Raw genomic sequence first — 12,777 nt, 5'->3', positions numbered from 1 at the left:
TGATCTGGTATGCTTCACTGTGTAGGTTACACGGCAGGACTGATTTTAGCTAAGTTGGTTTCTGCTGGATTCTTACTGCATTGGTACCATATGGAATCAGAGTTCATTGTCTAAAATGGAGACTTCTAACTGCACAATAATTTCAGTGCTGAATGTATGTGTTGAGATTGGGACCAGTTTAGACTGGGAATTCTGTTGATGTACAGGCTCTCTGCTGCCTAATAAACACCCTGGCAGACTTGTAGTAAGTGTACACTCCTGGAGAGTTATAATCCTGGAGAGCTTTAATATCCGTAGTCAGGCCATCTCTCATTAATAGCCCAGTCCCATTAGGAATAATTTGTCACATCCTGGTTCTACTATTCTGCTGTCACAGATTATCTGAAATTCAGATGTGCCACAATTGTTTCTGGTTCTGGGAAAGGTCACACACACTCGAAGTCTAAAATTGCCATTGGTCAGAACTTCTGCAGACGTGGTAGATTGTTTATAGGGGTCTTCCTTTGGGACACTTTGTGCAAAGAGGGATTTCCCAAACCCTGAGGTTTTTCTTGCAGTTGACGGACTGTTTACTGTGTGTCTTACTTTTGTTCTCAGTTGTATTCAGCTGTTAAAAGTGTTCTCCCACTTTTTTGGCAGCATCATGTTTTGTGTAGAAGTTGAAGTCTGAAGCAGCAGGGATAACTGCTTGGATATAGGTGACAGGGAATGGGACAAATCAGATTGAACACACGTGGAGCTCATTTAAAGACCTATACTCTTGCAGGTCATTAGAGTTTTATTCTCTGCTATCTGTGCCATACACTACATGTCTTTTCTGTGGTAGCCCTAATCTCTGTAATGAATTTAATGGTGAAATTTCATTTTAATGTCATGTTGCCAATATTCTACACATTTTGTTTGATGGTCATATTCAGACATACATGTAACTTATCTCAAAGCTCCTTTGTTGGATTATGTGTAAAAAAACTTTTCAAAGGTACTGGATTTGCCACAGAGTTGCTCCCCAGTATCATAATCATCCCTCTGGTGTGTTGACTGTGGGTCTTGTGGCTATATATAGCCTCACTACTTCAGGTTGTCTTTGCTATCAGACACAAACCTGTACTGTACTTCATTCATATTGTGGAACTTCTGGAGCAACATGCCATGTAATATCCAGACATAGTCAGTTGCAGTAAAAACGAGCGCATGCTTTCCCACAGGTTTTGTGCAGGCTGTAAATCTGTAGTCTTTCTCTTAAAATTTAGATCGATGTCCTTCAAGCCGAAGTAGCAGCACTGAAGACATTAGTGCTGTCCACATCGCCAACCTCCCCCACAAAGTCACTTGAGTCTGGTGGAAAGACTCCTTTCAAAAAAGGCCATACAAGGAACAAGAGTACAAGCAGTGCCATGGGCATCAATAACCAGGATCTCACCATGATGCAGCCAATTGTGAAAGACTGCAAAGAGGTATTTTGAACAGTGGGGTGGTTGGATAATGGAATGTTTGGTAGGTATGGAGAGTGCATTAGGAGACTTGCAGGGAATGGGTAGTTGTAGCACCATGAAGTTTGTGTGTTCCTTCCAGATAACTAGTTAATGCAGTTGTGTAATTGTACAGGTAAAGCAAGGGCTAGGTCAACCAGTAACCTAGAAATGTAGTAAAGCCTGATCAGAACCTTTAGACAAACAGTTTTTGACTTGATTGACCTTAGACATCTTTTTTTAAATGCAGTTGTTTTAAACCCACAGAAATATCTGTGAAATATACCCTAGTTACAGAAAGGACAACTCATGATTTTTGTGTGGGTGGGTGTGTCAATAAACTTGTTTGGGAAAGCATAATTTAGGAAGTTTCAAAGACGTTAGACACCTCCCATTCAAGGGAAGGTTTTGGAGGCAGTGCAGCTGTTACACTAGAAAGGAGGCATGGCAGTGCTGTGGCCAGCTCACACGTTAAAAATGGCTCCATGGGATGCCTCCCAGCTGCCCCCTGGGATGCCTTCGTGTGGACCGCCATAGTGTTCTGACGGAGCCCCCCATGGATACGGCTGCTGCTCTGCATCAAGTTTTTCAGCTGAAATCGTGGCAAGATGCATTCTTTTGTGAACAGCCTGAGAGCTGAAGCAGGTACCCACAGAGCACTTGATTCCTGCATACAGGTTTTCCTTATGATTGTTCATCCCATGGAAGATATTTTCAACATGCAATAATGAGTTCCCTGTTCCCCCTTATAATATTTATTCTGCACATACGCTTTCAGTCACCCATATAATTGTGCAGAAGAAACATTTTGTTATTTCTCCTGTCTTCTAACATTCAGTTCTCCTATAAAACATGTTTTTATGGTATGAATAATCAGTGTGGCTGAAAACTTAATGCGTAAATTGGTTCCTGCTAAACGTGTCAAGATTTTAGGAAGCAAAGGGAAGAAGCTGGCAAGTAACCCATGCCAAAGTTTTTCATGATTTTTGGAAACCTGAGTATGGTGGGACTGGGAGAGGATAGCTGTTGTGCAGCTCAGAGTCTGGAAGCTGCAACTGTACAATTCTGCCAAGGTCACACTGACTTCTGTAACGAATGAAGCACGTACAGATCAGTGGGAGCCAGTCTAAATTGTGCCCATTAAACTTAGATATTGAAATACAGATTTTGTGGTGCAGTGGGTGCTATGTTGTTAAACTTTTGACTCTTCTGGTTTTGTGTTTCTGTGTCAGGCTGATTTAGCTTTGTATAATGAATTCAGATCCTGGAAGGATGATCCTACTATGGACAGGACATGCCCTTTCCTAGATAAAATCTACCAGGAAGATATCCTTCCGTGTTTAACCTTCTCAAAAAGTGAGGTAATGTTTTGAAACCCTGCATTGCTATTTAGTCTGATGATGCAGTGTGAAGGAGGACTTAGGAAAGCTCATGTTTTGATTGTTCATCTTCATATCAAGGATGGTGACTCAGGCAGCCCTGCATGCTAGCTGAAAGCACAGCTGCATATGAATTTGCACCGTTTTGCTTGCATCATGTGCTTCCTCTGAATGGACCCTTTGGAGCAGCATTTCAGGACACAAGAAGCTACACCAAGAAGGAGAACCAGAAAACAACTGTGTCATATATACAACTCATCAAATCCCAGTCTTGGTTTTTATGCCAGTAGATTTAATATTGTTAATGGTTTAAAAACGGAAACATTGGATTAGCATCATGGTTTGATGCTAATCATGCAAACTGTAATATGTCATTTTTCACAGTTTATTACAAACACATGAATAAGATACAAACATTCAAATCCACGAATATCCTATGTCCAGGTCACGAAAATTCCATATTTTACACGCCCTTCAAAGACTGAATACAAAATTTATAATAATTCTATCTCTAAACACTGGATCTAAGGTTAACCCTTTTATATTATATACTTAATACATCTACTTTGTTGATGTGCAGTTAACTTCATCATTCTCATAGTGTCCCCCACCTTCAGTAACCATATTTGCATGTTAAGGAGCAATTGGTTTTTGCAATGTCTTGCAAAAACTGTTCTTGCCACTGTCAGCACATTTACATTAACTTACTTTATGAGACTTGAACAGTATTGATACAATTCAATAAAAAAATGTCCAGATCCATTGGGAGCTCAATCCCCAAATGATCTGGGATTGAAGAATATTTTTTATTCTCACTGCTTTACTTCCTGTGTAGTTTATTTCAGAACTGCTGCATCTAGTACAAATGCTCGATTCAATGCAGATATTCCACCAGTTCTGGCACTAGGCTCTTCTCTCTTAGCTCCTCTGGGCAATTTTTCCCCTTCTGTTTCTCTTTAACTTTAAGATCTGGTAATTGTAGTTGTTTTTTCAGACTTGAGGAAATAAGAACACCAAGTTTAAAATAAGATATTAAAATCCTGTACCTAGCTTTTGATTATTGAATTACAGGAGTAACGTGGCTATTGCTCCCTGTGTTTGCTTCCCACAGTACTCTGGTTGCCTAGAAACGCAAGCACCATTTTGTGAGAAATGGGATTGTGTGTAGGAACCATTCTAGAGTCATCTGCGCTGTATCTAGTCTTGGACTTTGGTGTGGCTCTGCTCCAGTGATCCTGACAATTCCACTTGGTTTCTTGGTTCCTCTGCTAGCAGAGCATCCTGGGGAAGTCAGCCACACTGTTCACTTAGTGAAGAACTACCCAGAAGCTGTCTGCTGACACACATCTCTGCTGATGCACATTTGACCTGTGAAACCCTCTAATGTGCAGTGCATCTCATGAATATGGTTGTGAAGTCAGCTTTGTGGGTGGCCTTGGTTAAGCCACTCCTCTCAGCCTCAGCTCCCCAGCTGTATTGTGGGGACAACAACACTGACTATGTTCACTGCTCTGAGTGGGTACTGATCTCTCCAAAAGAGTGGTATATTAGCACACTGTTATTACCATTATTATTATAAATGGTTTCACTTTATATAATACTTATATAATACTTGAAGCACTCCTGGCTCTTCTTTATATTATTTTAGTAAAAGTTACAGTGTAGAAGACCAGCACTGTTAGATTTCTACTGTGAGGTGTGTGTTGGAAGGGGTAGGTTATGATGGAAAGAGAACGATTTATCTGAGGCCGTGATTTCCCATGAACTCCATACTTACATAACTGCACCAGCTTTTTATCTTAAATAATTGGCAAAAAAGAAAAAGATTAGGGCCAAGATTGGTTCCTCAGAAACCTAACTTTTTTCATAACTATCTGTGGTATTTATTAAGGTCCCATTTTAATTGTATTTTATTTTTAGTATTTTAATAACTATTTTATGCTTTTACTGTTCTTAACTTTGTATTGTGACGGCCTTTGGCCATATACAATTAAACTTTACTTACTTAAATAATTGGCTATATAGAGAGAAATTCTTTGGCAGAACTTTGTAATGTGTTCCATGAAGGCAACCTCAGCCATCTCTGTGTTCCGTTTTCAGCTGGCATCTGCTGTCCTGGAGGCTGTGGAGAACAATACGTTGAGCATTGAACCAGTTGGCCTGCAACCTGTTCGATTTGTGAAAGCTTCTGCAGTTGAATGTGGAGGACCAAAGTAGGTTTGAACTGAAGGAACCCTGTTACAGGCATGACAAGGACTAATCCTGGCCATCTACAAGACATGGCTGGTATAGGCTTTCACCAGTCCTGAAAGCTCATAGAATGCTACAAAAGAGAGCCCCCCAAAAACACTGTTCCCTTTGCAATTGAGCCACATAGCCATAACCGTGTGGTGACAAAGGCAGGGAGCAACTGCAGGACTGGCAGTGCTAATGGCAGCTGCTGTGCCAGTGTAGGCACATGGATTGAGTCTGAGTACGTTGTGCTCTCCAGAGAACAGACTTGTGCACTACCTACTTTGAGCTTCTTGGAGGGAGGGCAACATTTAAAAGTGTGTGGTAGCCTATGTGAAAATAGTTCCAGTGTGTTTTGGGCTTGTGGATTTGTGGATGGCATAGGTGTAAATCAGGTGCAGTTTCTTAACTGAAATTGTTTTTATAAAATTAATAGTGATGACCTTTCAGATTTAAGGTAGAGAAAAAAATAGTGAATCAGACCCTTGATCTATCAAAGTTAGTGTTATCTACTCAGACTGGCAGCTGCTTTCCAGGGTCTCAGGCAGAGGTCTTTTACATCACCTGCTGTCAGATCCTTTACTAGGCATACCAGAGACTGAACCTGGCTCCTTCTACGTGCCAAGCAGATGCTCTGCCACTGAGCCATGGCCCCTTGGTGTCTTTTTAAAAGCATGCTTATTTCAAAAAATGCAGCTTTTAGGATCTCTTAATATTTCTTGTAGCACCCATATTGTTAAATCTGTAGAGTCTGGTTCACATCACTAAGTGAATATGTGGAGGGAAGGAGCCCAGTTGTGGTGACAGGTTGCACCCTTGACTGCATGTTTTGTAGAACTTGCACAGTGAATTATCTGTGTATACAAGGACTGTCTTCATTTGAAGCTCTGTCTTGCATATGCAAGTGGGAGCTGCTTCCTGTACATTTAGTTGAATGGGCATAAGACTCTCTGCATAAGTTCAGTTGAATGGGAGGTGGTTGGGTGGCAAGGGTGATCCTGTCTCCGCCCATGTTCATATGTGAGCAAAACGAAAGAATGATGAGAAATACAGGTGGAGTAAATGACACGGTGAGCTTGGGGGCCTTTGACTAGAAATTACTTTGCTGTTGTCAAACTAACCATCTGAATGATGTCCTGCCTCTGGGACAACCTCCACTACTTACTTCCTGCTAAATCAACTACATCTCCCCAGATCTCTCTTAATCTTCCCAGGGGCTTAATGAACCATTTCCTGCTTTTTGCTGTCTCCTTGAATTACAAAAATGAGACAGCTTGTGAGGCACCTGAAAAGGTACATTTCATGGTGTTCATCTTGGTGGCTCACAAGCTGTGCAAGCTTACTCTAGAGGAGCAGGGTGTGTGGGTCAGAAAGCCATGTGCAAGGCACAGCAGACCCATTCTTCTCCTCTTCCTTCCATTCCATCTTTCCTCTCTTCCCCCCACCTCCCCCATATGCAGCACATCTACTGTGTTGTTTTGAGGCACATCCTGGTGCCAAGATGGAGCCTTCCTCGAGCATACAGAGACCCTTTTCAAGGTCTTTGATTTGCTTTGTGGCCTCTTCACCTTATGAATGGAATATCTGCTCTCCTAGCCAGCGTTCCTATATGTAGGTGCTTGCCTTCACCACTCTTTCCAGCACCTTTTCCTAACACAGGTTAATTGGCGTGAGTCCTATAGATCTGGCTCCATCAGGCTGAAAAAGGACTGGTGCAACTTCTGTGATGTTGTCATGCATATCTAGGTCATATTTTGCATCAGGCAAGGGCCATTGCTCTGTGGCAAGGCAAGTGGGTTGCATGCAGGCTCGATCCCTAGCACAGGAGAGAGCAGACTATATTTCTAGGAGCAACCCAATTTTTTAAAAGAGCTTTAGGAACTACCAGTCCCAAAATGATAGCTTATACAGAAATAATTGCATTTCATAGCAGTTCTGTAGTGCTTGGGTGGGGAAACTTTTCTTGTACTGTTTCCCCAAATTATAATGTAATTTCACCCCCTCTCCAACTAAACTGTAATTTGACCTGCAGGGAAAAATATACACTTCTTTGTTTTCCCTGGAAGAGGCAAATAATTGCTTTGATGCAAATAGAATCAGTAGCATGTTCCTCTCCCATCCAGAGCAAGGGTGCAAGTTTGCACACCTGAAGGAGGAGGAGAAGCAGATAGGAGAGGGCTCCTGTGCTGTCACCTTCCTGTCCAGAGCAAAAGTGGATGCTTGTGTGAAGGAGAAGACAACGAAAGACAAAAAGGAGAGAAGCTTCTGTGGTAGCTTTGAAGGGCAGAATAAGGAAGTGGTTAGAGCAGCCCCAGAGGGGCTGTTTTAACTGCGAGGAGAGTGACTGGTCACTCCCAAGCGACCACCTGCCTATCCCTGCCCTACCATCGCCATTTAAGAATAAGGAGCTGCTGCTCAGAGTAGACTGAGGTAGATGGACCGGTGGTTTTTTGACTACTCTTAAGGTAGTTTCTTTAAAAAAAGGGTTTCTTCTAAATCTTCAGAAGCTGCCCTAAAAGTCAAACTGGCAGCTAAACCTTGATTTTTCTTAGTGATAAACTATAAGCATTGCTGTCAAAACTACATCAGAATTTTAATCTGAGTGATTCCTATTGTACATTTTGTGATACGGCATAATCTGTTTTTCTGTACTGTATATGCAACACACAACTCATATGTATCAGTGCTTGTCAACTGCTGAAGGTTGTGGGAAGTACAGTCCTTTCAGCTGCTCTTAAATATTGGTCATGACTTGGAACAAAGCTAAAAGCATATTTCACAGCTGAAGACTTGGCTATCCTGAGCAGTATTGTCCTTTATTCTTACTAATACTGTCATAGACCAGCACAAACACTATGGTCCAAGGATACATTCAGCCTATCCAAATCACATTAAATGGGGAACAGAAATCAAGTACTGTGTAGGTGTACCTTGAAGCACTTTAAAGATTTTTAGAATTGATAAACTTAATGAGGAGCTAAACTTAATGAGGAGCTAGTGTGAAAATAATATAATCCAGTAAACCACTGTTATTTTAAGGTTGCAAATCGTGCTCGCAAATAGTGATGCAAAATCAGATGGCAGATTAACTGTTTAACTATTCTGTTGCTTAATTTTCATGTCTATATAATTATGAAATGCTTTTATTTACACAGGAAATGTGCTCTTAGTGGACAAAGTAAAACATGCAAGCACAGAATCAAGTTGGGAGACTCGAGCAACTATTACTATGTATCCCCTTTTTGTAGATATAGGGTAAGTAATAAACTTCCCTGTGCCGGAATGCTGAGCTTGCTTTTTATAAACGTATGGAGTTAAGCAAGTTTGTATAAATGCCCGTGTCCTTTCTTTTGTAGATTACATCTGTTTGTAACTTCTTTACATACATTCGTTATATTCAGCAGGGGCTTGTGAAACAGCAAGATGGTAAGCATGGATTTGTGTCTAGTACAAATGTAAAGAATGAAATTAGTGTGTTCCGGATTGCTGTAAATAAAGTGCTGCAGGTCCAAGCTCCCTATGTCAGTAGATTAGAGGATCCTGTCACTTCCCAGCTGTCTCTGTCCTCACTGGTGATGCATCTTCGGCCTTTGTGCCCCCCAGTATCTGGTCATTTGTTTAGCTCTGCTCCACAGCCTCTGAGGCTGTGCCTTGTTTTGACTTTGCTTTGAAAACACAGAAAAGCAGCTCAGGGCTGGCAGGAAGGAATTGTCTTTAGTAAATCAAGTCAGCCTCTTAAGCAGTGCTTATCAGGTTTTCTGCAAATGGAAGCAATGTATTGTTTTATATCAGATTATGATTAACAAATGGAAATACATTTATAGGAAATATGCTGGGAGTTCACATTTAAATTAATAGAATATAAGTGGGTGCTATATAGGAAGTGCATTTGCCTTCTTGTGACACTTTTTTTGGTTAGTTGGGAAGACTCTGTGGGCAGAGGAACAGGAATTTGGACTGTTTGGTATTCAGGGTTATGGTTCTAATTTTTAAACATGTAGTTGCGAATAAATACATAGAACAAGGTCTGCTCCAGATAGATCGTGTATGCTTGTGGCTGGGAAAGAAAGGGTTAAAATTTGACCCTCTACACCATGGCTCAGATCTGAATTCTTAGTTTTCTCCCCCTTTCCCCACTGTGGCATTGGCTTGCTTGTAAAAACTGTTTGTGGATCTTTATGTATTTTTCTATCTTAAAAGCCACTGAGGTGGGGCCAACGGAGCGGTCACTATCAGTATTAGATTAATGCAGCAGTGTTCAGGAGGCGCTCCCTCCCAATTTCTGATGTGTCTCTTCTCCAGTCCCAGTGACTCTTGTCCTCTCTTCCAAGTGTCACTAAAAATGGAGGCCAGCGCTTGCTCAGCTTGGGTCAGATCTGTCCTGCACTGAGCATGTCTGTTGATCAAAGAATATAGTGAAGACCTCAGGCATAGCTTTCTCCTATTTCTCCTCTCTTGCTCCATTTCTCTCTCTTTCCCACTGGCAGCTGATGATGTCGTTGCATACAGCAGCAACAGTTTGACTGGGTTGCATTGCATGTGAGCTGGGACTCTGCATGCTAGTAGCATCTTGCAAGGAGTGCCTTGTATTGGGCCCTGGGAATTTTGTCCCTCTAGTTTGATACTCTTCCCAGGTAGTGCTGCATGCACGCACGCACGCGCACACACACACACACACACGTGCATGTACATATATATATTTATAGAAATTAGTTGTAAGGTTTTGTAGAGAAGGGAATCTTCTTATCTTGGTATGCTCAGAGCTCAATTATTGTTATAAAATGTTTTTAATGCTAAATGATAACAAATCTATAAAACAGTCATTGCTACTTTGGTTCCAGTACCTGTAGTATTGCCTGATACATAAGCGCCCTACTCCCTCTTGCATTAAATAGAAGAGTGAGTCTTAGGCAGAAACTATTTTTCTGGGCAATGAATGTATTGGCAGTTTACAGAGGAACGAATGAATGCTTTCCTAATGCAAAATACACCAGTCCTGAGCTTCCTGGCAAAGCTGCTTTTGAGGTTGTCAGTAGCTATTGCCGTGTCTGTATATTGAAGAATTCAAATATAATACCTGTCTACAAACAAAATTGGTTCCAGACTAGGCAGGCCAGGTTTCTGGTAGTAGGAGACCTCCTGCTGCTTCCTGCTGTTTCTCGCCAGAAGAGGTGCAGGGTGGTGCAGCATCACTTACGGCAGGATGAAGTTCTAGGGTTCACCCAAAACTATAGTTAAGTCCTAGAGGGTCATCTCTCCCCCCCCCATGTAATGTGAAAACCGGAAGTGATCGTGTGTGCTGGCACACATATCCATAATGCCCCATATCCTCCTGGGTGATTGCCAGCCATAGCTGGCAATCCTATTCCAGACAGACAATGTCTCTTTGACATAATATTATAAGGTAGAATGCTTAACAGCATTTTCTGGAGTGTCTGTACATGTTTGATAGGACCCCAGTATTCTGGGGCAGGGGCAAGGGACCGCCTCTCACCTTATGTTTCCCAGAGGACCTTTTTTATATTATATTTTGTTATCCTAATATTATTAATGTTGTTACCCGCCCTGAGCCTGCTTGTGGGGAGGGTGGGCTAGAAATGCAATAAATTAAATTAAGGAACATGGTAGAAGTTGGCTGTTTTCAAATAGATGGCAGTTGGTATAAATAACATATTCAACACAAGAAGCCTTTAATGAAATTGTTTTTGTTTAAGCAATGTCCTTTTTCTTTCTTTTGGACAGTGGATCAGATGTTTTGGGAGGTTATGCAGCTGAGGAAAGAGATGTCACTAGCAAAACTGGGATACTTCAAAGAGGAGCTGTAACTTGGAGGCATGCTTGAACTTCAATAAATGTACATATATTTAAAACAGCTGAAAATCCTTGTCACCTGAAACTTATTTGGAAGTGGGTCCAAGGCTGCTTCTTTTGTGAAAATTGCACTCTGTACTATTGTAGTTCAATAAAATGATCTTATGTAAGGATGAGCCATGAAATTCCATTGAAAGCAAAGGCAAGAGGATTTTCAGATGTAGTATTGATTGTAATTTGCTGTTGAGAAATGCAGATTAAATAAATGCTATTCAAGATTTGTGCTCTGTTCTGGAGAGTTTATAATGAAGGATTTCAGTTTAATAAATGAATGCTCAAAAATCTAAGCCTTGTGATGTTTGAAATATGTTATCCATGAATCATGGAAGTAAGTTTCTGTATTAGGTTACCTAATATGCACATAAATAAATAAATCTGGGAAATCCAGATCAGGATTTCTGGGAAATGAAACAAAACGAAACAAACTGGTTCACTGAAATCAGGGCAAGATGCTGTAATATGGTTTAGCAAGATTAGAGAATCCCAGATTTATTTGGCCATTATTTTCTATGGGGAAACATATCAGGGGCCTAGCTGGGAAGCTGTGTGGGTGGGTGTGGGGGAGAGGGGGAGAGAGAGAGTTAGTTAGTTGCCACCAGATGTTCAGGGAAACTAACTCCTGACTGTCCTCTAAACCTACCCCCCTCAAGTTTCAAGAAGTTTGGACACGGGGGTCAGATTTAAGGATTTTTGAACAAAGTGCTCCCACCACTCATTGTTCCCTATCGGAAAAAAGTCAAAGGTGACTCCCACTACAGAAACACACTGGGGCAAGGCTACCATGGCCAAGACACATTCCCAAATGCAAGCTCGACACACAGAAAGCCCAACAGAACCAAACTGAAGTTCTCCCCCACTATTCAAGTGCCCCCAGAGCAAGCTGCCCACAGCCATTCCATTGTTTCCTGTGGCAGAAAAAAAGTCAAAGCTGGCTCTCAGGCCAAAACAAACTGGACAAGGCTGCTATGGCCATGGCACACTCCCAAATGCAAGCTTAACACACAGAAAGCCCACCAGAATCAAACTGACACCTCCACAAAAACCAAATGCCCCCGACAAGCTGCTCAGCCACTCTCTATTGTTTCCTGTGGTGGGAAAATTTCCAGGTTGGCTCCCAGCAGAAACACTTGGGTAAGGCTGCTACTGGCTAGAGGCACAGTCCCAAATGCAAGATTAACCAAGAGAAAGCCCAACAGAACCAAACTGAAGCAAGGGAATGGAATTGTTTGAGGGTCTGGATCTGGGTTTGTGGATCAGATCTGGGATTCTCTGATTTGATTTGGGAAAGCCAGATTTATCCAAATCAGTAAAAATACAGTGCTTTCCTCAGACCCAGATTGCACCCCCCCCTAATTAGATATTCTCATTACTAAAATCTGTTGGTGTGTCTCTGAGATAAACAGGTAGTGCAGAATAAGTACTAGGGCTTTGAAATACACTTTTTAAAATGAACAATTTTTCTGCTCTAAATTCCTACTACTAGATGTGAGGGGGCTAGAATGGGACATAAAAACCTAGGCTCAAACCATATAGCCCTTCTCTATCTAAAATGGCAGATGCGAGAACTAGGAGCAACTGTGCAGGGAATTTTTATTCCAAATCTTTTTGTGCTTAGAACAGTTAATCTTTTAAAAGCCATTTTTGCATCTCATCCCTTTCTGTATGCCTATTTGTTTTCTACACAAGGGTTTTACTTTCATGCATGAACCTTGGCAGAAGGATTTTGCATTTAATACAAGATGCACATTGTGAATCAGACATCACTTATCCCAGTTATTCAATATTTTAAAGAGACAATTACTGTTTCATGTGTGGGTTCTCCCATG

General features: G+C 41.4%; 1 protein-coding gene across 5 annotated transcripts in view; it reads left to right on the top strand.

Moving 5' to 3' along the window:
- The window catches only part of RAB3IP (RAB3A interacting protein), a 29,802-nt gene extending 18,564 nt beyond the window's left edge, over positions 1 to 11,238 (top strand). For all 5 annotated transcript variants that reach the window (XM_054989348.1, XM_054989350.1, XM_054989346.1 and 2 more), the window contains 6 exons: positions 1,251 to 1,454; positions 2,702 to 2,830; positions 4,949 to 5,061; positions 8,236 to 8,335; positions 8,437 to 8,506; positions 10,823 to 11,238. In XM_054989348.1, the coding sequence (XP_054845323.1) occupies positions 1,251 to 1,454; positions 2,702 to 2,830; positions 4,949 to 5,061; positions 8,236 to 8,335; positions 8,437 to 8,506; positions 10,823 to 10,905 (699 nt within the window). In that variant the 3' untranslated portion in view covers positions 10,906 to 11,238. The remainder of the gene's footprint in view (positions 1 to 1,250; positions 1,455 to 2,701; positions 2,831 to 4,948; positions 5,062 to 8,235; positions 8,336 to 8,436; positions 8,507 to 10,822) is intronic.
- The last annotated feature ends 1,539 nt before the right edge of the window (positions 11,239 to 12,777 follow it).

The sequence above is a fragment of the Eublepharis macularius genome, chromosome 9, assembly GCF_028583425.1.
Source record: "Eublepharis macularius isolate TG4126 chromosome 9, MPM_Emac_v1.0, whole genome shotgun sequence".
NCBI classification, from domain to species: domain Eukaryota; kingdom Metazoa; phylum Chordata; class Lepidosauria; order Squamata; family Eublepharidae; genus Eublepharis; species Eublepharis macularius.
This window is presented reverse-complemented; position numbering and strand designations above follow the sequence as displayed.